We start from the raw sequence: 23,935 nt of genomic DNA, 5'->3' as shown, positions 1-23,935 counted from the left end.
TTTAGGTTAGTATTTCCAGGACCACAAAGGGAGTATGTCTTCAAACCCAAAATTTGTGTGACAGCAGATTCATATTTATAATTTTCTCTACCAGACCTGTCATCCCCCTTTGTGGGAGGGTGGCTATTTCTTTCTGGTCAATGACCCTATTCACTCAGGAGGAAGCCCCTTGAAGGTCCTAGATTCACATGGTGGTGGCAGGGGAGCTAGGTTTCAACTCCTCACACTGCCACTGGGTAGGCCCAAGTCCTTACTTCTCATGCCTTGAGTGGTCATTAAAACTCAAGGTTCTAGATTTCTGGAATTTGTCAATACCTTCACATTGCTGTGGCTTCATGTCACTTACCAGCCTGATTTCAGCTTCCTTTTTATTCTTGGCTTGAGAGGATTTCTGTTCAGGAATGTATTTTAAAGGATGTCTAGAGTAACCCATCAGCCTCTAAGTGGTTTTTATAAGGGAGAATGCTGGAAGCTTTATTCCCTCTAACCCATCCTTCTCATAACAGCCAAAGTTTTCTGTTTAAAACCCAAATTTGAGGGGGATCCCTGGGTGGCTCGGCGGTTTAGCGTCGCCTTCAGCCTAGGGCATGATCCTGGAGTCCCAGGATCAAGTCCCGCATCAGGCTCCCTGCATGGAGCCTGCTTCTCCCTCTGCCTGTGTCTCTGCCCCCTCTCTCTCTCTCTCTGTCTCTTGTGAATAAATAAATAAAATCTTAAAAAAAAAAAAAAAAAAAAAACAAATTTGACCATGTCACTTCTGAACTTGAAGTCCTCCACTGGCTTCCCATGACTCTAGGATAAAGACTGAGTTTCTTTCCTGAAAAGGCCCCACCAGACGCAGCCCCCGCCCCTTTCTTCCTGAGACGGGCACAGAAGCCTCCTCGGTGCGCACGGCTTAGCCCAGTGCCTGGTGTTCAGTCCACTCGTGTTGGATGAATCGGGGAAGAGGCAGCGAGCACCTGCCACTCTGGGTGTTCAACTGGTCCTCTCTCCTTGAGCGCTCACGAAGCCTGTGAGGTAGGATTGTTACCCCGACTCTAGACGAGCCACAGAGGACAGGTGACGAGGCCAGGCGTGGGTTCTAACCAAGTGTCTGCCTGAGCCAGTGCCCACCCATCAGCCCCAGGAAGTCAAGCCCACGGTCCTGGCTTATGACCACCTCTGAACAGCTCCGGAGCCGAGAACCTGCCTCCCACTCCTGCATACACCTCACCACCACCACCACCACCTCCCATCAAGAAAGAGTTTCCGTCTGCTTCCTCTACATGGAGAGCTACACAGACAGACGGACATACAGCACAGAGGTGCATTCCCTCCCTGGCAGCTCCAGCACCTCCTCTGCTTCACTGTAGTGAGGGGGCCCTGATGTGACCTCACCAGACTGGGAGCTGCTTTGGGGCAGCTACAAATGCCCATGAGTCTCTGGTTCTGGCCCAGACCTGGCCCTGCCCTTGAAGAGTTCACGGTCTACAGAAGTGACAGCCAAAGTTATCAAGGCAGCGATCATGGGGCTCACTGAAGGCTGTAAGGAGGCCCAGAAGTGGACACGGGCACTCGAGGAAGCTTTCTGGAAAAGATGGCACTGAACCAAGGACAAGATGGAGAAAGAAGCCCAAGAAGGGGAAAAAGCTGAGCAAAGAGCTAGAGTCATGATACCATCGTGACAAGGAGGCTCTGGAAGGCCTGCGAAAGGGAGGGGGGGTGGTGTGTCCCGGCTGACTGGGGAGCTCAGGAAGGCTCAGGACGGTGGCTCCATTTGACTTAATGAAGGCATCAATAAGCACCCCTTCACCACCGCCGCCCCGAGGTATACTTCAAGTTCTCCACTGATGCCTGCCTTATTTCCCTCAGTCCTCCCACCAACCCAGAGGCAGGCCTGCTTATCTGCACCTGCCAGATGAGGAGATAAAGACGGTGAAGACAGGAGCCTCATCTTCTCCACCCAGGAAGCTGGGGAGAAGACAGAAATGCTTTCTAAAAAGGCAACCTCCCCAGACCTTTCTCTTCCCTCAGCTGACTGAGGTCCCCACATCTCTGCAGGCTGTCCCATGTCTTCAAGGCCTTTTTGCTCCAAGCCACATTCCCCAGCTCCTGAGGGGCCGATGGCGGCTTTCCCCTGTACCTTGGAGAACGCAAGGCACAGGGGTGCCGCTGCTGGATGGAGCATGGGGCGCCGCTGCTGGATGGAGCATGGGGCATGCAGCAGGGCCGGTGCCTGAGGCTTTGGCATCCTGGTGGGGGAGGGTTGAGGCCGGAGTGAGAAGGGAGCTGGAGGTGGGGAGGGGGTGTCAGGCGGCCTGGCATTACACCACTCCCCCTTCCCCTGCCCCTTCCCGGCTTAAGTCTGCCCGGAAGCTGCCACCCTGACACCTGAAGCACAGAGCTGGATGGAGCAGGGGACCTCTCCCTCCCTACTGGGGCAAGAGGCAGTGCAAAGTCACTCAGGGAGCCGACTGCAGCCAGAGTTGGCTTTTCTTCCCTGCTTCACCATTCAGGACTTAGTCAGGGGCATGGGGGGGAGCCGTCCATGGGGCCCTATCGCAAAGTGAAGTCTCTAAACTGCACATGTGACTGTGACTCTCCTCCCAGAGAATCCGTTCGCTGTGAATAAAGTCAGTACAATGTGACAGGGCCTCGAGCAGCATGGCCTTCAAGAGTTTTGAAAGCATGTAACCCTGGTCTCAGACTTCAGCTCAGCAATTACTTGTTTGAGAAACTTGGGAGGGTTCTTTAAACTCTATGAGCTTTAGGGTCCTCATCAATAAAATGAGAATGGCAGTCCCTACCTCCGGGGGTTGTTGAGAAGAATGACTGGACCATGTAGAGCCCAGGAAGAAGTACTGGGGAAAGGTCAGCCATTGCTACTTATTTTTCTACCAGTCTGTGTTTCCATCATGTCTGGAGCAACACTGCTTTCATAGAAAAACTAAATAACTTTAAAACATTGAACATACATATCCCATGACCCACCAATTCCACTCCCATGGGGCAACTGGGAAGAAAACTCACATATGCACAAAGGATGACCTTATGAGAATAGTTACTGTTTGAACAGCAAGCCTCTAGGAACCACCTCAATGTCCATCAAGAAGGCCAGAAGCCACTGGTGGCTTAGCAGTTGTGCCGCCTTCAGCCCAGGGTGTGATCCTAGAGACCCGGGATGGAATCCCATGTCAGGCTCCCTGCATGGAGCTTGCTTCTCTCTCTCTCTCTCTCTCTCTCTCTCTCTCTCTATCTCTGTGTCTCTAATAAATAAAAAATCTTAAAAAAAAAAAAAAAGAAGGCCAGTAAATAAATAAACGGGGGACCCTACATCAGGGGCACATCCTACATCAGGGAACGTGGGGACCAGAGCTGTAAGGATCAAGAAGGCTACATCTCAGAAACCTGAAGCTCGGTGAGAAAAAGCAAACTGCGAAATGATTCATGCTGTACGACTCCGTTTATATAAAAATTTTAAAGTGAGAACAAGCTACATTTTTTTAGACTTTTACACACTCCGCAAAAGAATAAAACCGAGAATGACAAAAAGCAATAATATTGTAATAGTGTTGCCAGATGACATATGGCAGCTACACTGGGAGCACAGCTTAACATAGAGAAGTTGAACCACTATGCTGTACACTTGAACCTAAGGTAACTGTTGTGTGTCAACTAGACTCAAATAAAAACATTTTTAAATTAAAATGCAAATGGCAAGATCACAATTCAGGATGGCGATTATCTCTGGAGAGGGATGAGGGGAGGGTCTGCAGAGGCTCCAAAAGTCTCTTTAATTTATTTTTTAACATAAAGAAGAATATGAAATAAGTGGACACAAGATTAACATTTGAAAAAACTGGGCATGGAGTTCATTTTATTATTTGCTATATTTTCCTGAAGGCTTAAAATATTTCATATTTCTTAAAATGGTGGAGATTTAAAGTCTGGTTTGTTTACCACGGACCCTCATATCCTGGGCTGGGCCCAGAGCAGGCCTTGGGAATGTTCACTGAGTGACTGAATGAGTGTCTATGGTGAAGGTGGAACTGCTTTGACTCTCCTCTGCTCAGACCCCACCAGGATGGCACTGACCAGGGACAGGGACAGATGGACCTGTGTGGCATCAAAGAAGAGGGGGGCCTGAAAGGCATGTGGTGGGAGGAGGGATGGTCCTAGGAGGAAGGTCCAGCAGTGCTAGAAGACTGAGCTCACTGCCCCGGAGGCCCACGGAGGAGCCAGAGGGGCCTGGAGTTGTAGAGAAGACTCAGGGGAGGACATGAGCGTGCAAGGAAGAGGGATGCATGTGGCTTCTAGCCTGGGAATTAGGATTCTTTGCTAGGTGCCCTGTTCCTGCCTGCCTTCTCTCCTGGAAGCTTCTTTCCTGGGCCCAATGGGGTGGTGCTTAGTCAGGGCTGGGCAGAAAGGACCTAAGCAGGCTCCGGATTTACAGACTTCAGCTCAGAGCAGGAAGGGAGCAGCCAGGCCTGGCCTCCCTGTGTTTTCCAAAGGAGGGACCAGAAGTCTAGGGAGGATAAAGGGTATGGCCAAAACCACACAACAAACAGGGCAAAACTCACCAGGCGACCCTCCCTCGGGCCAGAGGGTCCCTCAGTGACCCAATTCTAAGCCTTCACCCAGGATGCCCGCCCAGGCCCAGTGGAGGCCTCCATCCAGGCTGGCACCCTGGCAGTCCCGGCTCACGTGCCCGCCCTGAGGCCCTTGGCAAACATTGTCCCTGGTGGTGAGGCCCCAGGTAGGGCGGACACCTGCAGCTCACCTGAGCCGGGAAAGGGCTGGCACTGCTACAGGGCAGCGTAGGGATTCTCCAGGGCTGGGGGGGGGGGGGGGGGGGGCAGGAGGACCATATGGGCGAGACAACACCCACCTTTACCACCACTTCCTGCTGCGCCCACTGGGACAGCTGATCCTATCTCAGCCTCTTAACTCCTTCAGACCCCGGAAGAGGAGGCGGCACGGCCCCGGGGTTGGGATGGGGGGCTCTGGGGTCAGGGAGCGGGTCCTCACCCCGGCCCGGGTAAGGAAAGGAAAGGCAAGTCACCACGGAGGAGCCGTGCCTCCGTTTCCCCGCCTGTGACAGCGGAATCACCGGGCCCACCCACAGGTGCACACGCCACGCGGGGAGGGCGGCGGCTCTGACGTGGCCGCTACTACAGCTCCGTGAGAAAGTTGGGACCCGGGGGTGGGGGGGGGGGGGAGTGACCGCCCCAGGCCCCGGCGCCCCCGCCGCCGCGGCGGCCCGGAGGGGAGGGAGAGGGGGGAGGGGGCCGGAGCCGCAGTGCGGCCGGAGGCGCCGGGGAGGCCGGGCCCGAACCCCCACCCCCCTCCCCGGGGCCGCACCCCGCACCTCCCCTCCCCGGCCCCGGGCCCGCACCCCCTCCCCGGGCCCCACACCCCGCACCTCCTCCCCCCCCCGGGCCGCGCACCCCGCACCTCCCCTCCCCGGCCCCGCACCCCCACCCCCCTCCCCCGGGCCCGCACCCCCTCCCCGGGCCCCACACCCCGCACCTCCTCCCCCCCCCGGGCCGCGCACCCCGCACCTCCCCTCCCCGGCCCCGCACCCCCACCCCCCTCCCTGGCCCCGCACCCCGCTCCTCGGGCCCCCGCATCCCGCGCACTTACCCCGCGGGCAGGGGGTCCTCGGCGCCGGGCGAGCTCATCGCGGGGGGAGGGGGAAGCGCGCCCCTGCCGCTCGTCAGCCGCGGCCCAGGTGCTGCCGGAACCCCGAGCCGGGCGCTGGGCGGGGGAGGGGAGGGAGGGAGGGAGGGAGGGAGGGCAGGGGAGGGGCGCGCCGGGCGGGGAGGCCGGGGGTGGGGGGGGCTCCGGGCGGGGGAGAGGAGGGGAGGGCAGGGGAGGGGCACGCCGGGCGGGGAGGGCGGGGGTGCGGGGGGGGGGCTCCGGGAGGGGGAGGGGAGGGCAGGGGAGGGGCGCGCCAGGCGGGGAGGCGGGGGCGGGGGGTGCGGGGTGGAGCGCAGGGGAGAGGAGGGCAGGGGCGCGCAGGGCGGGGGTGGGCGGGGCCGCGGAGGGCGGGGCGCCCGGGCGGGGGGGGGCGGGCCTCGGCAGGCGCCCCCAGCCCTCGGCTCTCCCCGCCGCGCGCCGCGGGCCGCAGCCGCTCTGCCCTCCAAGCCCCCTGCGCGGCGAGGAGGTTCCTAGAGCTGGGTCCGCGGTGGCCCCGCCGGCCGGGCCCCGACGCCCCGCCCCTTCTCAGTGCTCCCCGCGGCCCCGGGCCACGCTCGCCCTCCCGCCCCCGAGCTGCCATTTCACAGACAGGGCAGGTGAGGCGCGGATGGACGCGACCGGCCCGAGTGCCCTCCCCTCACAGGGGGCGAGGCGTGGCCGTGCCCCCCCGACCCCGTGTGTCCCCCGTGCCCCGCCCGCGTCCCCCCGGCGCAGGGAGCCGCCCCGCCCCGGGCCCCGAGGCGCCGTCCGGCCGGCAGAGCCCACCTGGCCTCCGGGAAGGCGCCGTCGGGCGGCGCAGAGGGAAGCGGCCGCCACCTCCAGGCCCGCTGCCGCGGACCGTGACTCATCAAGCACGTGGCCGCCCTCGGGAGCGTCCCCGCCGCCGGCGGGGCGGAGGGCGGCCGTGGGGAGGAGCGCGGCGGGCGGGCAAGGCGGCGCGGGGCCCTCCGGGGTCCTCCGGGGCCCCCCACGGTCGGGCCCCCGCGGTCGGGCCCCCACGTCAGCGCCCAAGGCCGCCGGGGGCCACACGCAGGCCGCGGAGAGCCGCGGAGAGCCGCGGAGGGCTTCCCGGAGAAGGCGGCGCCGACCTGAGCGGCGGTGGGAGTGGGTCCCGATGGGAGAGCAGCAGGGCCGAGGTCCGCTGGCCTCGGGGAGCCCCGAATGAGGCTGGGCGCCTCTCAAGTCCCCGGGCACTCCCACATACTCGCCCTCCACCTGGGACACACCTTCCTCCCTTGTCACTTACCATTCACCCATTTAGTCAGGGTTCTATCCAGAAGCTTACAATCGGAAGCCTTCTTTTTCCAAAAAAGAATACAAATCTACCAATATAAAAGTGCCAGAGTGCCGCAGGCCCCGCGGGCCCCGGGGCAGCGCGGCTACAGGTAGACCCTTACTGGATTTGGCCTGTATTCAGAGCCTGACCTATGCCAACTACTCACCCTGCAGGGTTCCGTTCAGATGCCACCTCTTCCAGAAAGCCCTCCCTCCCTGGCTGGGTCAGGGGCTTCCTGGACACACACGGACCCCCGACCTACCCTCGTCACCCTGGGCCGACGCCATCCACGTGTGACGGTGGTGGAGTGAGTGTGTACGCGATTGCCTCTGCCCACAGGCTGGGAACTCTCGGGGTCGGGCCTGGTCAGACATCTCTGTGTCTGATTGATCGCCAGACTCCCACACTTGGCCTAGCACTTACCCTTTCCCTCCGAGGTCATGATTATAATGATGACTGATATCCGCTGAAGGCTTATTACAGACAACACATGGCAAGTGTAGGCCATGGACTATCTCATTTAATGCTCGCTTTTAACTACCTCTCCGAGCCTCAGTTTCCTCATCGGTAAAATGGAAATCCTGCCGGCCTCAAAGGATTAAGAATTCCTGTGACTGAAATGCCCGGCATAGCAGCTAGCACGTGGCACGGCGCTGTGCAGTGCCCCGGCGGTGCTGCTGGTGACGTAGGTGCTATTATTCTCCCCTTTTATACTGAAAACTGAAGCTCAGCAAGGTAAGCGGCCCAGCTGCCCCTGGAGCCAGAACTGTCCCCACACAGCAGTGGCAATGATGCTGGCACCACTCACCTGATGAGTCAGAGCAGCAGAGTGGTCCACCCTTCAGGAGGGCGCCACCCAGGCAGCTCCCAGCCCCCAGGAGCTCTGGCCCCAGTCTGACACCAGGGAGCCTAGGAGTCACCATTATTTCTGCCTCCTGACCCAGGTGACTCAGCTCAAGTCACCGGCGCGTTTCCACTGCAAGCTGATAGCCAGGCTTTGGGGACCAGGAGACCATCCTGCGTCCGGGGTTCCCTCCTCCTCTGCTGGAGGAGCTTCCTGGTGCCTCGTGCCTGGAAGTGGCCAGGCCTGCTTCCTCTCATCCTCTCCCCAACCTGCAAGCACAAATCGCTGGGCTCACCACACCCGATGGCCCTGAGAACCTCCCTGGGCTACTTTGACTTGTACCGTCTCTCAGCTTAGCAAGGCCCTCAAGAAATATCTGGTTAGTGAAACCTCTTCAGGGTGGTCCTAAAAGCTCCACAGTGGCTTTATCTCCCATCCAACAGCTTAGAAAACTGAGGCTTGGACCAAGTGTGACTTGGACTCAGGTCTTGACTTCTTATCCTATGGGAAAAGTGTCTGGAAAAGGGGGGTGGGTCACAGAAATGGGGGCATGAGCATGTGAAAAGTGATGTCATTGTTGTAGAAAGAGCTTAGGTTGTGGAGCGAGCTCTGCCTTTACCTCGCTGACCCTGTCTTCCCATCTGTAAACCTGGGGTAACAGTGCCGGCCTCCCAGGGATGCTGTAAGGCTGACTGAGCATTACCCGGGGTGCCCCTTCCCCCTGCACCCCTTCCGACCCCCTGGGTCTTTCCCTGGCAGGAGGCCCCTCCCCCACCCACTAGCTCTCTCTACCAGCCCAGAACTAGGCAGCTGGCCCCAGAGACCCCCACCCCCCCCACCAACCCAGCTGGGCTGCAGACTGTACAGTGAATTTTCTTAAAGTGGGTGAGCCCCACCCAGCAGATTGCAGGCTTGGGCAGGTTAATAATTCACAATCAACAGGCCCATCAACAAAGGGCCCTTGAACAGGCCTGTGACAGTCACAGTTCTGAAATATTCCATGGCAGGGGCTCTTAGGGAAGACCTAGGCCTACTTGTTGGGCCAGCCTCCTCCCTCCCCCCGAACTCTGACCCCCACTAGCTGTGGAACCTTGGGCAAGTTACTGCCTCACTCTGGCCCTTAGTTCCTCCTCCCCATAAAAAGGGGGAGAGAACCTGGTCCAGGAGCTCAAGGCCCTTCCTTACTCCAAAGTGCTTGGTTCTGGGATCTGAGCTCTTCTACCAAAGCCTGGTCTCCCAGAGCTGCTGAGAGTGGATCTAAGGAGGGAGCCCAAGTCAAGCACAAGAGACCAAGAACACTCCTGATTGAATGAAAGAGGCAGAGCTCTAGTGAGGTGTTTCAGGCATTGAGGGGCGTCCTGTCGGGGGTTAGAACTCGGGCTGCAGGGTCAGGAAGACCCGGCCGGGCTCGTGGCCCCTCCACATCCTGACTGTGCAGCCCCAAGCGAATCCCCCGATGAGCTGGAGGCAGGGCAGGCAGTGGTTCGGAGAGCAGGTCAGTGCCCAGCGCTGACACCCTGGATCGGTGACTTCAGCCCTGAGAGGGGATGACGATGGCACCAACATCACCGGGCTGTTGCAGGGATTAGATGAGGTAACGGGGGTAACGCACGTGGCACAGGGCCCCACCATTGGCCTTTGAGCTTTGGTTCCCTCGCCTGTAAAGCTGGGATAACAGGACAGCTGTGGACTTTGAGTAGATGGACCATGCAAGGCTGTCCAGGGAAGAGGGACGCCTCCTGAGAGGTGCGCGCAGACCTGGCTGGGGCCACAAGGACACCCCCAGTCACCTGCCACATACCCTACAGTGGGGTGCTGCCTTCCAGGCTGCCACGGAGAGGGGAAAGCAGCACCAGCTTTCACAAGGGCAACTGGAATTTTGGATTGAAAACCTGAGAAAGGGATCCCTGGGTGGCGCAGCGGTTTGGCGCCTGCCTTTGGCCCAGGGCGCGATCCTGGAGACCCGGGATCGAATCCCACGTCGGGCTCCCGGTTCATGGAGCCTGCTTCTCCCTCTGCCTGTGTCTCTGCCTCTCTCTCTGCCTCTCTCTCTCTCTGTGTGACTATCATAAGTAAATAAAAAAAAAATTAAAAAAAAAAAGAAAAAAGAAAACCTGAGAAAGGGGCAGCCTGGGTGGCTCAGAGGTTTAGCGCCGCCTTCAGCCCAGGGCCTGGTCCTAGAGACCCGGGATCGAGTCCCATGTCGGGGCTCCCTGCATGGGGCCTGCTTCTCCCTCTGCCTGTGTCTCTGCACCCCTCTCTCTCTCTCTGTCTCTCATGAATGAATAAATAAAATCTTAAAAAAAAAAAAGAAAACCCGAGAAAGGTGACCCAGTGACACCAAGGCAACAGATGTGTCTTAAGAAATAGTCTTTATGTCTCAAGAAACAGACATAAAGATTTCTGGTACAAAGATGTTCATCAGTGTTTTCTATGATAAGGATACAGCTGGTAACAACCCTAAATACCAACCAATAAAGATTTCAGTGAATTACAGTAAATTTGTAGGGTAAAATATTCTGCAGATATTTAAATTATGTTTATAGAGAATTTCTTTGCCTTGCCCAAATTACTACATTGTTTCCCGGGTAGTTTCTCTGCCCCAGCCCCTGGCCTCTTATTGTCTTCTCCACACAGAACCAGACCCGTTTGATCTGATCATATCACTTGTCTGTTCAAAACCCCACACTGGCTCCCCATATTGTTCAGTGCAAAAGCTTCAGTCTTCACATGGCCTCAAGGCCCCGAATGACCTGTACCCCTATCTGTCTCTCTGACATCATCTCTCTTCACTCTTTCTCATATTCAGTCACTCTGGCCTCCTTGCTTTTTTTCCAAAAATGCCAGGCACGCTCTCACCTCAGGCCCTTTGCATTTGCTATTCCTTCTACCTGGAATGCTCCTCCTGCAGATATTCACATGATTACTCTTCCAGCAAAGAGCTTCAGATCTCAGCTCAAATGTCACCTTCCCCACGAGGCCTTCCTGACCATTCTATTTAAAATGGAACCTTTCCCCTCATGCTTCCTATTCCTTTATGCTGCATTATTTTTTCCGTAGCATTTGTTATCTTACCTCCTGAATATTTTTTTATTTATTTTCTGTCTCTACCTATTAAATTCTACACTCCACACAGAGGAGGGATTCTTTTTCCAGTTTTGTTCTCTAATATACTTGCAGTGCCCAGAACAGTGCCTGGCACCCAGTTGGCACCCACTCATTAACTGTTGCATAAATGAGTTTTCTGGAAGGTGGGAAAATATTTAAAAAGAACCCCCCCCCCCCCCGTGTGTATGTATTTGAGAAAGCACAAGGAGGCTCCGTTTCCTCATCTGTTAGAATCAGAGACAATAAGACAATACGGGGTCAGAGTCGAGGTGGATGGAAGGTGATGATGCACAGCCAAGGGCAGAGGTCACTGTTATCAGATCACTGGGGCAACAGGGTGGCCAGGGGTGGGAGGTAGAGGCCGGGGCCTCGTTCAGAGGGTCCAGAGAGAGGCTGGGCATGGAGGGAGCAGTGGCAGGCCAAGGAGAAGTGGGTCACTTTGGGTGCTGAGCAGTGCACGGAGCCTGTGGGGAGATCAGCCCTGTCCGACCGGCGGTCCTGTGCTCAGGGACGGTGCCGGGTGTGCCGTTCAGCCACACAGGTGTAAAGGAACCACCTACCCACCCATTTCCCTGGAAAGACAGCAGAGTTGCCTTCAATCTGAGACTCAGATGCTCTGTATGGGGGAGGGTACTTGCCAGGGCAAGCTCTTAGAGGGAGGGAGTAAGAGGGACCCCCTGAGGCTGTGGGAGGGAACGAGTGGGGACAAACCTTATCCCATGGCAGGGGGACGCCACAAGGTATGGAGCATCTGGTCAGGGTTACCTGGATAGGGCACCGATGTCCCCCTCACTGTCCTAATATAATTGTCTTCCTGGGGTGCATGGGGGCAATTCCAGCCACTTAGTAGGGTAGGGGAAGGATTTTACCTAAATACAATAGACTTCTGAACTGCCATTTTCATCTGAACCAGAAAGAAAGGAAGTTGTGGGAAGACATACTCTGGGCCCTCCCAGCTGCAGAAGTTCTGAAGCTAGGCTCCTTCCAGGGGGGCTGACAGGCTCAGCAAGGGGCCACAGAATCCTGTAAATCTGTTGCTCATTCCCTGCTTCCTAAGGTGTTTTAAAAGATCCAGCAATTGCATCAGTGGGTATTTACCCCACAGATACAGACATAGTGAAACGCCAGGACATCTGCACCCCAATGTTTATAGCAACCATGTCCACAGTAGCCAAGCTGTGGAAGGAGCCTCGGTGTCCCCCGGCAGATGACCAGATAGAGAAGATGTGGTCTATGTATACAGTGGAATATCACTCGGCCTTTAGAGAGGACGAACACCCACCATCTGCTCCGACGTGGATGGAATTGGAGGGTATTATGCGGAGTGAAGTAAGTCAATAGGAAAAGGACAATCATCATATGGTTTCACTCATATGGGGAATATAAGAAATAGTGAAACAGACTATGAGGGAAAGGAGGGGAACTGAGAGGGAAAAAATACAGAGGGAGTCAGAACAAGAAAGACTCCTAACTCTGGGAAACGAACAAAGGGTTGTGGAAGGGGAGGTGGGCAGGGGGTTGGGGTGACTGGGTGACAGGGACTGAGGGGGGGGCACTTGATAGGATGAGCACTGGGTATTACACTATATATTGGCAAACTGAATTTAAATTAAATTTTTAAAAAGTTACAGACTGGTTTGGGTCAAGCTGGAGAGGAATTAGAAGAGCCTGTGCCACCCTTGGGATGGGGGATGGGGTGATAAAGTGAAGAGCTTCAGGGACCACTGCCCCATAAGCAACCCCCTCCTCCCAGGCCAGTGTGGTGCTGGTGCTCTGGCTGAGAATGGCTGGCAAAGTCATAACTGCAGGAGGGGGCCTCATGGGACTAGTTCCCGGCTCCCAGGTGTCAAGAGCAATGGAAGACCCTCAGAGGGATGGGCTGGAGTGCTCCAAGTAAATCATATTTTGGGTACTTCGTGAAGCTGTGATTTTAAGTCCTGCTCATTGGCCATATTTACCTTATGACATCACACCGACCCCACAACTTCTTTGTAGGGGTCCCCCTTCTCCTTCTCTCCTGTCCAGCCCCATTGGCTGAATGGTAGGTGTCTCTTATTTGGCTCCGCCTCTCAGGGCACAGTGACTGAAGGAAAGGTCAACTAGAATATTTCCGTGAGCTTTTTCAAGCTAGACTGGTGGAGAAGCCCCTTCCTCTTCTGGCCTGGAGGACTAATGACAATAATCAGTGACACTCCTTGGTTACACCATGTGTTAGGCACTGTCCTCAGTGCTTTGCATAAACGGAGTCACATAATCCTCACCTCAACCCTGGGAGGCAAGTCCTAACGTCACCCTCATTTTACAGGTGAGGAAAACGAGGTATAGAGAAGTTAAATAACCCGTCCGCAGTCACACGGCCAGAAAGTCCCAGAGTCTGGGGCCAGCATCCGCCTGGGGCTCCAGGGCCCTGCTCCAGGTGGAAGCTGCTGGCCGCGGAGCCCCCCGGAGGGGGAGCAGGGCCGCAGGCAGGCGTCAGGCCGGGAGCCCCCCGGCAGGGGGAAGCTGAGTGGAGAAGCAGACCTTCCCAGGGGAAGGCTGAGCGCCTGAGGTCAGGGGTTTGGGGGTAAGTGAGGACCTGGCGGCCAGGGAGCTGCCCCTGCAGCCTGCATAACCGATTCCAGCTGACCTCACGGCAGGGCTATCCCGGGCCTCCGGGCCTCCCACCGGCACCTCTCAGACCCCGCGGCTGCTCAGGGGACGCAGGGAGGGCAGACGCCTGGGACCTGAGCTTCAAGATCTCAGGACCCTGTCTCATGACTCCCCAGTGCCTTCATTCATGGAATCTGAGAATCTTCAAGGCGAACTCAGCACTGGCCTCGGGTCCAGATCCCCTCCCAAGAAAGGGACCCCAGAGCCACCCCAGGATTCCAGTCCCCAAATGTGAGACTGTCGACCTGGAGGCCCTGAGGGCTCCTGGGGCTCGGGGCAGGGATTCTGCTGGGCTGCCCGGGCCCTGGCTCCGGGCTGGGCCCTCCACTCTGAGAGCCCCCCCCGCCGCAGCCCTGCGCCCCGTCCTGTGCCCAAAGCCACCCGGCAGCGGCCTCTGCCGCTGGTGCGCCTCCCCAGGAGCCGTGAGTGGCCGGCGGCAGGAAGGGCTGTCCCGCGGCAAGAGGTGCCATCAGCCCCCTCTCCGGCACTGGCTGCGCGTGCTGCCGCCTGGAACCCCAGCTCCCACCTCGGCGCCCGCACCTTTGAGGCCCCGCTGCTCAAGGGGTCACCTTGGTTACCTGCGACCGCGCCAGGAGGAAGTGAACTCCGGCTCCCTGAGGCCCAGCGGGGTCGCCCGTCCTCATCCAAACCGAAGCCCCCCAGCCGCGCCTCGGCGAAGCCTTTCCTTCCTGGGGCAGCAGGTCATGGCCGCAGACCGTCTCCCGACGCCCCTGTGGGCTGCGACCTGCTGGCCCTGCTGGCCGCCGGCCCAGGCGCCTCAGGGACCCCTCAAGTCACATTTGGACGTGAGCTCCGTCCCTCCGGGAGAGATCGACCTTACGGCCCAGCACGTGGCTCTACCGCGAGCTTCCCGCAGCGCCGCCGCTTTGCCCCCCAGTGTCCGGCCACCGCGCAGGTCCCCAAGCGCCCCAGCGCGGTGCTGCCCACCAGTGCTTGCCGGGGCCCAACGAGCACCACGAGGCCGAGCAAAGGTGCCGAAAGCGCCCCGGGTCTGGCTCAAGGATGGGGTCAGAAAGGCCCTGTAAGGGAGGTCGCCTAAGGTCGCCCCTTAAGGACGGGACTGTCGGAGCAGAGGACGGCGCCCAGGCCGGGCAGCCCGAGCAGCCTGGCCCGTGGTGCGAGCCCTGCAAGCCCTCGACCGTGGGGTGAGGGCCGAGGCTGGTTGCAGCGACTCTCCCCAAGAACCCTGAACTTTAATCTCCAGGCGACAGAGAGCCGTGGAAGTTTTAAAACAGAAAAATGACACTGTCTGGCTTGTGCTTTAGAAAAGATCATCTATGGGTACGTGGAAAGGAGCGGACTGGAGGCGCCGGGAGAGTGGGGGGCTGCTGCGGGCGTCCGCGGGGGAACCAACAGCTTTGGGAGAAAATCGCCAGGACTTGGAGATGAGGGAGGGAGGAGAGAGGGTGACTCCCAGCTCTGGGCTGGAGCAACACGGTGGATGACTGCCGCTCACCGATATGGGAACACAAGAGGAGGAACGGGTTTGGGGCGAAGATGCGAACTGTGATTGGGGCTTGCAGAGGTCGAGGAGCTCAGAGCAGAGTCGTGGGAGCGGGGAGGGCGCTCGGGCTGCTCTTCTCCAGGGACGGACGGCGGGGAACCGTCTGGAGAGGAAGGGAGTGGGGGCGTCTGGGCTCAGAGAGGTAAGGACGGTCACCCGTGCCTCCGGGGAGGCCTCTGGAGATACCGACCCTGGGGAGGCGGGGCGTGCAAGCAACGCACAGGAGCCTCGACATCCCCCGCGGACTGATTTCGGAGGAGCTCGGGCCACACGGCTCAACCCGGACCCCGCCGCCGCCCCAGAGGTGCGCCACCCATGGAGGGGCGGGTGCGGAGCGGCTGCGACTGGGGTGGGGGTGGGGGTGGGGGTGGGGGTCCGCGTCCCCAGGCCCAGCCCCGCCCCGGGCGGCGACACGCGAGCAGCGGGCACGGGGCGCAGGAACGGTACCCCGCGCTGCTCTCCCGCCGGGTGCCTGCGGTCGCTCTTCCCGGAGGCCAACCTCTCCCAGGCGGTCAGGAACGCCACGGACGCGGCCCGGGCTCCGACGGGGTCGCGGGCGGCCCCTCGCGGCGGCCCCTGCACCCGCGGGCTGGCGGGACCGGCGGCTCCTCCCCGCCGCGGCCGGGCGCCTCCCTGCCTGCCGGGGACGCCGGTGTCCCCGGAGCGGACCTGGGGTGCCCAGAGCCGTCAAAACCCTCCAGTAGTCCCCAGGAGCAGCTGAGGCCCAGGACGTCCAGGGATGGGCCCCAAGAGCTCACGGGGAGCGGGGGCAGCCCCAAGATCTCCCCCAGGCCCCTGCAGCCCCTCCTAAAGCCGGTCCTGCGCACCGAGCAGGGCTGGCGGTGTCCCCCCCGCCCCCGCCCCCGTGTCCTCGGCCGGAGTTCAGAACCTGCCCGCGCCCGGAGTGGGGCCCGGGCCGCAGGAAGCAGCGCTGGGGGCAGAGGCTGCTGACAGGCAAGGCCCCCGAGGCAGGAGGCTCCGTAGGAGGCCCAGCCCAGGTCCGGGGGATGGAGGGATTCAGGGGTCCCTGGAGGCTTTGATCAGTAGGGGGAGGGATGGAGAGCGGGGGATCTCCGTCCCCTTTGGGGCTGGCTCTGTGCCTTCCCCTTTGGGGCTGACTCTGTATCCAAGGCACTTGTGCAACACAAACCCGGAGTCTACGAAATGGTGACCGATTCTGACATTCTCGAACGTGCCAAGCCCTAAGCCAGGTGTTTGACCCAGATTCTCCTCACATTCCATCTTATGGAGTATTGGGTGAACCTGGGGCCCTGGGGCGGGGAGGCTGACGTCCCCACACCCAGGCTGCCGCCCTGGGCTGCTCTGCAGGCGGGCTGGGCGCGGAGGGCAGGGGCTTCAAGGGCTTTCTGGGCAGCTTCTCTACAAGCTCCTTGGCAGGCAGCAGAGAAGATAGCACCTTTCCCCCTTTCTCTGCGGACTCACGTCATGGGCTGGGCAGATCAACAAGGGCCAGAGAATGCTGCTGGTCTGACCACAACGCTGGAGCTTCCAGATCTGGAAATTCCAGTTACCTGCACCTAGGGACCCAAATCCCTCAGCCTCAGAGCCCTGTCCAGCTTGGCAGCACTGGGCACTGCCCAAGCCAACTTCTTCCTGGGATCAGGGGCATGACACCACAGGGCCTCAGAAGCCTGGCCTCCTCCAGCCCAGAGCCCAGGCAAGTCCCACCTGGATGTGAAGTCCCATGCAGCCTCTGAACCCACAGCCAACACTACTTCCTCCAAGAATCCCTCTGGTATCTCCCCAGTGGGGGAATCTTTCCTTTTCAGAGATTACATTTGTATCTCTTTCACAGCATTTAGCACTGCACACTTTTTAATCCTTAGTTATCACTGACCAGCCTCACTTCAGATTTCTACCTGTGAATGTGTCGCATCCGTCTTCCATGGAGTCTGGCGCCCCTGCTATCCCAGTAGGTACTCAGGGCAGAGTAAATGAAGAAGGAACTACTATTTATCCTCTTCACGTTTTCCTCCATCATCTTCTTCATCTTGATCGTCACCCCATCGTTTGTCTAGAACTATGTTAGGCATTATTTTAAACTTTTCAGGTGTACCAGCTCATTTCATCCTCAGAACAATCCAATCCGGGCAGCCCCAGTGGCTCAGCAGTTTGGCCCCACCTTCAGCCCTGGGTGTGATCCTGGAGACCCAAGAACAAGTCCCACATCAGGCTCCCTGCATGGAGTCTGCTTCTCTCTCTACCTCTCTCTCTCTCTCTCTCTCTGTGTGTCTCTCATGAATAAATAAATAAAATCTTAAAAAAAAAAAAGAACAATCCAATCTTATCCGGTATTTCCTTTTACAATTCCAATTTTTATAGTTGAGGAAATGAGGCAGAGGACTAAGTAATTTGCACAAGGTCACAAAGGCCAGAAGCAGACTGAGCAACCTACCACAAGCAGTCACCCTCAAGTCTGTATCATAGCTCTAGCCCAGCGTGCCTGCTAGACAAGCTCTTAGAATGCACACGGTATCTCTGAATCACTTTCCCGAAGCTTATCTTTTTTTTGAATCAACCCCAAGGTAGAGCGGGTGTTATTCTTCCCCTTGCTCTCCAGCCAGGCTGCCCAGTTAGAATCTGGGCTTCACCACTTGACAGATGCATGTGACCTCAGACAAGTTACTTAACCTCTCTCTGCTTCAGAGTTCTCATCTGAAATGGGAGTTACATAAAATGGGGAAAAGAAAAACCCCTAGCACAAGGGTTGTTGGGAGGACTAAATGAGTGAATTCAAAACACATGTGATAGTTTTATTCAGAATCCGTGAGGAAGGAAGGCTTATCAATAAACTTTTTCTTTAAATTCAGTTAGCCAACATATGGTACATCACTGGTTTCAGATTAAATTTTTAAGGTGATTGAAGTTTATTCTCTTTAACCATGGTTACACACTTTCCCAAAATGTATTACTACCTTTTCTGTCTTCTAAACACAGACACAACAGCCCTTACTTAGCGATTACCCGCCATGTCACGGTGGATACGAATGAAGACTTCGTATCCACCATCTTTAATCCTCACAACCACCATGTGAAGGAACTGTTCTCTGAGAGGTTAAGAGATGCACTCATAGTCATACGGCAGGTAGGAAGGCCAGAATTTAGATGCATGTTCATAAGACTCTGAAATCTGGGTTCTTTTTACAAGGCCAGGAACCTTCTCAGGAAACTGAGATGAATCAGGGTTTTGAGAACAGCAGTTCCTGCTAAGGGCCCAGGTTTACCACATGTGATCTCCACTGTTACTTAGGCCCAAAGGGCTGCCTTTAAGGCCAGGTATACAAAAGGCAGGCTGCTGGTGGAAGAGCAGGTCTCAGAGCCAGGGCGCCTGGCCTAGAACCTGGCTTGGTCTCTACGGGGGTCGGGGGTGGGATTGGGGATGTCTTTGATAAGTCATTTCCATTTTTCTATAAACTCAAGTTTTCTAACTGTTAAAAGTGTTGTGAGGATTAAATAGGATGATGTATATGAAGAGCCTTAGTGCCAGGCTCAGAGATGCTCCTTAGTGTCCGCTACTTTTCCTCACCTCCTCTTTTCCTTTCCACAAAATAACTCAGTCCTCTCAAGCTGGGACTCCGGAGGAAACAGGAGAGGCTGAAACTAAGCTTGGGCAGGTCTTAGGCAGCTGAATATATTCTATATATACTTATTGGGGTGGGGAAGAAAAATAGGTGGGGTGTTTCTGCAAAGACACAGCTTCTCCTCCATAAGGCAATCTTATATGTTATTAACTTGGATACATAACATTAAGAGCCACCTACATCTCTTATTTGAAAAGGGATATTGGAAAAAAAGTGGCTTTTAAACATTTTATCCTGTGACCCAGTACATGCTCAAAAACAAATTCTATTTCACCATTTTTTACAATGCTGAAAAACTTACAAATGAAGTTTAAGATTAGCTTCAAAATAACATGAGAGGGAAGTTGGCAGGAATATAGATAAAATTAGACCGGATATTAATTGGCAATTACTGAAGGTGATAATTGGGCCATGGGAGTTCTTTCTACTACTGTTTACATTTTTTCCTTGCCAGTTGATTCACTAAACTGATTTCCCAACCCAACTAATGTATTACTGTTTGAAAAACATCAAGTTAGAGAGTATAAAATTAAGCACATTTCAAAAGCATTCCATTACTTCATAATCTAATTGGAGGTACCTTTATTTCCTTCAAGTAGCGTTTTCTCAAGATTTCTTTAAGCGGGTAAAAACAGTTTACACCCTCAAGCCATTACCGAATAAATACCAATCAGAAATTAAGGTTATGAAGGAAAAGCCTTTTAAGGGTTTAAGGTTTTAACCTGAGTGTGGTGGGAATCAATGTCCTGTTATACTGTCGGAATGGTAGGGGCTAGTTTTGATTCTAGATGAATCTGACTGCAACATGGAGAATGGTTTGGAAGCAGAGGGAAAAACAGAGACTGGTGGCAAGGAGATTAGGAAGCTTTGGCAAAGTTTACAAGAGAGATGATGAAGACATGAACCGGGGCAGTGGCACTAGGGATGGAGAGGATAGATTCGAGAGATATTTAAAAGGCAGAATTGTTCGGGCATGTTGATGGTTTGGAGGAGGATGGGTCAGCGAGAAGGCTGGGCATATATACACTCAATAAATAGTATGATCAATGAAAAGGGTGGAATCAAAGCCTGGGGGCTGAGATGCTTCACTAAGAACTCAAATTGGGGAAAGTCAGCCTCAGGAGGAGTTAAACTAGAGAGTCCACAAAGGATGAAAGCAAAGATATACAAAGTCACCCTAAAGAGATGCTGGCTCTAGCTACCCAACCAGCCAAACCAGACTGTAACTTGGTTAAATACATCAATCTAAAGACCATGTTCATCAGAGGGCCAGGCAGCCCTGGCTGCAGAGAGAGAGGAGCTTAAGAGGCAGGAGGCATCCAGACACCACCGGCAAGGGAGGAGTCCAGTTCAACCAACTGTGGGTGTTCTAGGCCCTGTGGCCAATGTTGCTGGAAGTTGACGTTCTGGTCCTTACATCAGTCCCTATAATGGAAGCTCTCAGTTTTACTGATGAAAAGTCAGGTTTCTAAACTTGAAGGGCAGACCTGGGGCCAGGCTGAATTCACTAAGCAATAAATACTCACAGAGGCCTCCTGGGAGGCTGTCTGCTGGCCTCTCCCAGTCAACAGAGCCCTGCCATCAAACGGTGTGGACTTGTGAGAGCTATGCTTTTTCAAAATTTTGAGTGACAATCTATGTTTCTATTAATGCTAGAAGTAGAATACTGTGTCCTGGGGGCACCTCCTCTGGGAAGCCTTCCCCAATCTGGGCTAGAACTATTCTCTCCTTCCTCTGGGTGTCCAGCATTCCTACCATAACCCTCAGCACGCAGTATTGTGGCATTAGCTGAGGGGAGGTGTTTATCCCTCCTACTGTATCACCACCGATGGCAAGGCCCTCATAAAGTCTTCTCTGTCCTTAGCCACGCACAGTGCCTAGAACACAATACATCTGAGCAAATGGGAAATGGAATGACAGTGATTTCCTCACATTTCCAACACTCAGACATATAGGGATTTCTGCCAGTAAGAGGTATACTATAGATCTATGCCTCAAAAGTATCCTAAGTTTTTTCAATATAAGAATTATTGAACATGGATTCTGGAGTCAGAAGGCTTGAATCCTTGGGTTTGAATCCTCCCCTGGATACTCTGTAGTTCTGGATCATGGGCAAGTTATTTAACCTTTTTATACCTCATCTTTAAACTGGAAATAACAGCACCTAACTTAAAGAATTATCGGTTTCACATGGTGCTGGCACACAGTGTTATTAGCTTCCAATTATTATTTTTAAATAACTCTATAAGAAAGATTGGAAGTGCTTTACATTATGAAACAGAATCCACAGGTCAAGCATACAATGACAAGTTGCACGCATGGCAAACTAAATGAGTAGATTTAATAACATTTGCAGAACAGAGACTTGAAAGTTAGCCTCTACTCCAGTGGTTCTTCTGAGTTTAGTTCCAAGCCGGCAGCTTTAGTATCATCTGGGAACTTGTTAGAAATTCAAATTCTTGGGTCCCACTCTAGACCTACTGAAATTAGAAACTCTGGGATGGGGTCCAATCTGTAATTTAACAAGCTCTCCAGGTGATCCTGGTACTTGAAGTTTGCGAGCCACACCTTTCCACCGAACATCAACCTCTAATTGTCCTAAATCAGTTCCGTCTCTCAGACCTCAGCCACAGCCACATTTTTAGCTCCTTACCATCTCACCTGAATGAATCCAACAGCCTTCACCAGCTCTTCCTGCCTGGTTTCCCCTAAAGCAATCCTCTAAATCACTACCATTAAGAACTTTCTTACATACAAACACAAATACTTCACTCTTTTGCCCACAGACCTAAACTCTAGTCACAGAAAATTACTTCCATACTTGCTGCTTGCTAGTACACTGTCCTGTGTCCTAACCCTTTATACATAGTCATGTCCTCTGCCCAGAATGCCGTCCCTTCATCTGTGCAGCAAACTCTTCAACTCTTTGCCTACCTTCTTATTTGCCAGAGCTTTGCCAGCACTGATAAATTATTTTTCATTTTTGTGACCTTTGTGATTTTCAATTTTGTATTTATTTTTAATTTTTTAATAACTTATTATTTTAATTATTATTTTAATAATAAACTTATTTTTTATTGGTGTTCAATTTGCCAACATACAGAATAACACCCAGTGCTCATCCGTCAAGTGCCCCCCTCAGTGCCCGTCACCCATTCACCCCCACCCCCCGCCCTCCTCCCCTTCTACCACCCCTAGTTCATTTCCCAGAGTTAGGAGTCATTATGTTCTGTCTCCCTTTCTGATATTTCCTACCCATTTCTTCTCCCTTCCCTTCTATTCCCTTTCACTATTATTTATATTCCCCAAATGAATGAGACCATATAATGTTTGTCCTTCTCCGACTGACTTATTTCACTCAGCATAATACCCTCCAGTTCCATCCACGTTGAAGCAAATGGTGGGTATTTGTCATTTCTAATGGCTGAGTAATATTCCATTGTATACATAAACCACATCTTCTTTTTTTTTATTTTTTTTATTTTTTAAAGATTTTATTTATTTATTCATGAGAGGTGCACAGAGAGAGGCAGAGTCACAAAGGGAGAAGCAGGCTCCTCACAGGGAGCCCGATGTGGGACTCGATCCCAGGACCTCCGGATCATGCCCCGAGTCAAAGGCAGACACTCAACCGCTGAGCCACCCAGGTGTCCCTTCAAATTTCTATTTAATGAAAGCAACATTGGCCATCTCCCCTATGTACTTACTTATCACTTATGGTAATACTAATAATTAACAATAGTTGAATGCTTTCATGTGTCACAAACTATTCTAAATCCTTGTAAAGATTACATTGGAGAATGAATTAGAAAATGTTTTATAAGATGCCATGTGCTATGTAGAAGTCTGTTTCATTAATCAAAAGCAGAGATTACATGGGTTATTCTATTTATGGTATTTCTCCTCTGGCTTCTCATCTTTAACAGAAATAGCAGGTAGTGGTTAAAACTGGAGTCAGCTTCCTGAATTCAAAGTGGCCAGCTCCGCCCCTTACTAGCTACAGAACTACAGCTTAGTTAGGGCACCTCTTCTGTAAAATGGAGACAATGATGATTATTATTATATATATACTTTAGAGTTACTGCTGTTGTGAGGATTAAATGTACTAATGTATGTAAAGCAAAAGGATCCTGCCTGGAGCTTGACATTATTTGTTATTATTTATCATATCTTATTCCTAACATTTCCCAGGAGCAAATTTTTTTCACACGAGATGAGACAAAGCATGGTAAACTGGAAAGAGTATCATGTTTTAGAATCAGAGAGACCAGAGTTCAATTCCTGGCAAATCTACTTATTAGCCATATGATCTGAAGAACATTAATTTTTTTGAGCTTTAGTTTACCCATTTCAAAATAAAGGCTAATAATAGTATTACTCAGGGTTGTTGTAAAGATTAAACAAGAAAACACACATAAAGTGCTTCGTTTAGTGCCTCACCCATGTATTCAATAACGAGTAGCTTTTTTTCTTTTTTTTTGAGACCTCATTAGTTTATTATAAAAGAGAAATGGAAATTATTTCCATTTCCAGGTGAAAGATTTCAGAATTTCAGTGAAATGGGCAGCTTTCTTCACATGAAAATCAGTTCAATACATACATACAATTTAGTCTACATACTTTCCGAGAATGTCATCATCACTAAAGAGATAATCCTTGTCATGCAGAATTGCTCTGGTGCCTCCATATTCTGGGAGAAGAACTTTATCTCCAACTTTCATACTAACTAGTTGAATCTCTCCACTTTTCCTTTAGAGCCTGATCCAACAGCTACTACTGTTACTTGCAATACTTTTCCTTGAGATTTTTCTGGAAGCATGATACCTCCTTGTGGTTACAGTTTTGGCTGCACTCCTTTCAACTAGAACTTGGTCAAAGAAGGAAAGAAGCTTTCTAAATGGCCTGTCCTGCCATACTCTGCTCTCGCGCTGCCACAAGGAAACCAATAGCTATTTTCACTATTAATAATAACACAGCTGACTTTATTTAATTAAAATAGGTAATATTAAAAAGCTGCCAAAATCAAATCCTTCGAATGATCCTGTTATGATATTCATTAGATGACGACAATAAGGCTTAGGGAAGTTAAGTAAGTTTCTCAAAGTCCTCTTTCTCAAAAATGGTAGACTAGGGATTCTATCCCAGGACTAAAGCATTTTTTATACTGTGGTGCCCTCCTAGGGTCCATGTCACAAATCCTCACTCAACAAATATGTACAAACCATTTATGTTTCAGGCACTGTGGTCACTAT

The 23,935-nt window shown here is 53.6% G+C and overlaps 1 protein-coding gene across 5 annotated transcripts in view; it reads right to left on the bottom strand.

Annotated features, from left to right (window-relative positions):
- Positions 1 to 6,544, bottom strand: part of TTC39A (tetratricopeptide repeat domain 39A) — a 41,059-nt gene extending 34,515 nt beyond the window's left edge. For 2 of the 5 annotated variants that reach the window (XM_038558062.1, XM_038558067.1), the window contains exon 1: positions 5,623 to 5,753. In XM_038558062.1, coding sequence (XP_038413990.1) covers positions 5,623 to 5,660 — 38 coding nt within the window. In that variant the 5' untranslated portion in view covers positions 5,661 to 5,753. Of the gene's footprint in view, positions 1 to 4,867; positions 5,006 to 5,622; positions 5,754 to 6,444 lie in introns of those variants that run through there. The other 3 variants (XM_038558058.1, XM_038558061.1, XM_038558064.1) reach the window with 3 other exon arrangements.
- Positions 6,545 to 23,935: the final 17,391 nt, after the last annotated feature.

This window comes from Canis lupus, chromosome 15 (assembly GCF_011100685.1).
Source record: "Canis lupus familiaris isolate Mischka breed German Shepherd chromosome 15, alternate assembly UU_Cfam_GSD_1.0, whole genome shotgun sequence".
Classification (NCBI taxonomy): domain Eukaryota; kingdom Metazoa; phylum Chordata; class Mammalia; order Carnivora; family Canidae; genus Canis; species Canis lupus.
Note: the sequence above shows the minus strand (reverse complement) of the source record. Positions and strands in the feature narration are given on the sequence as shown.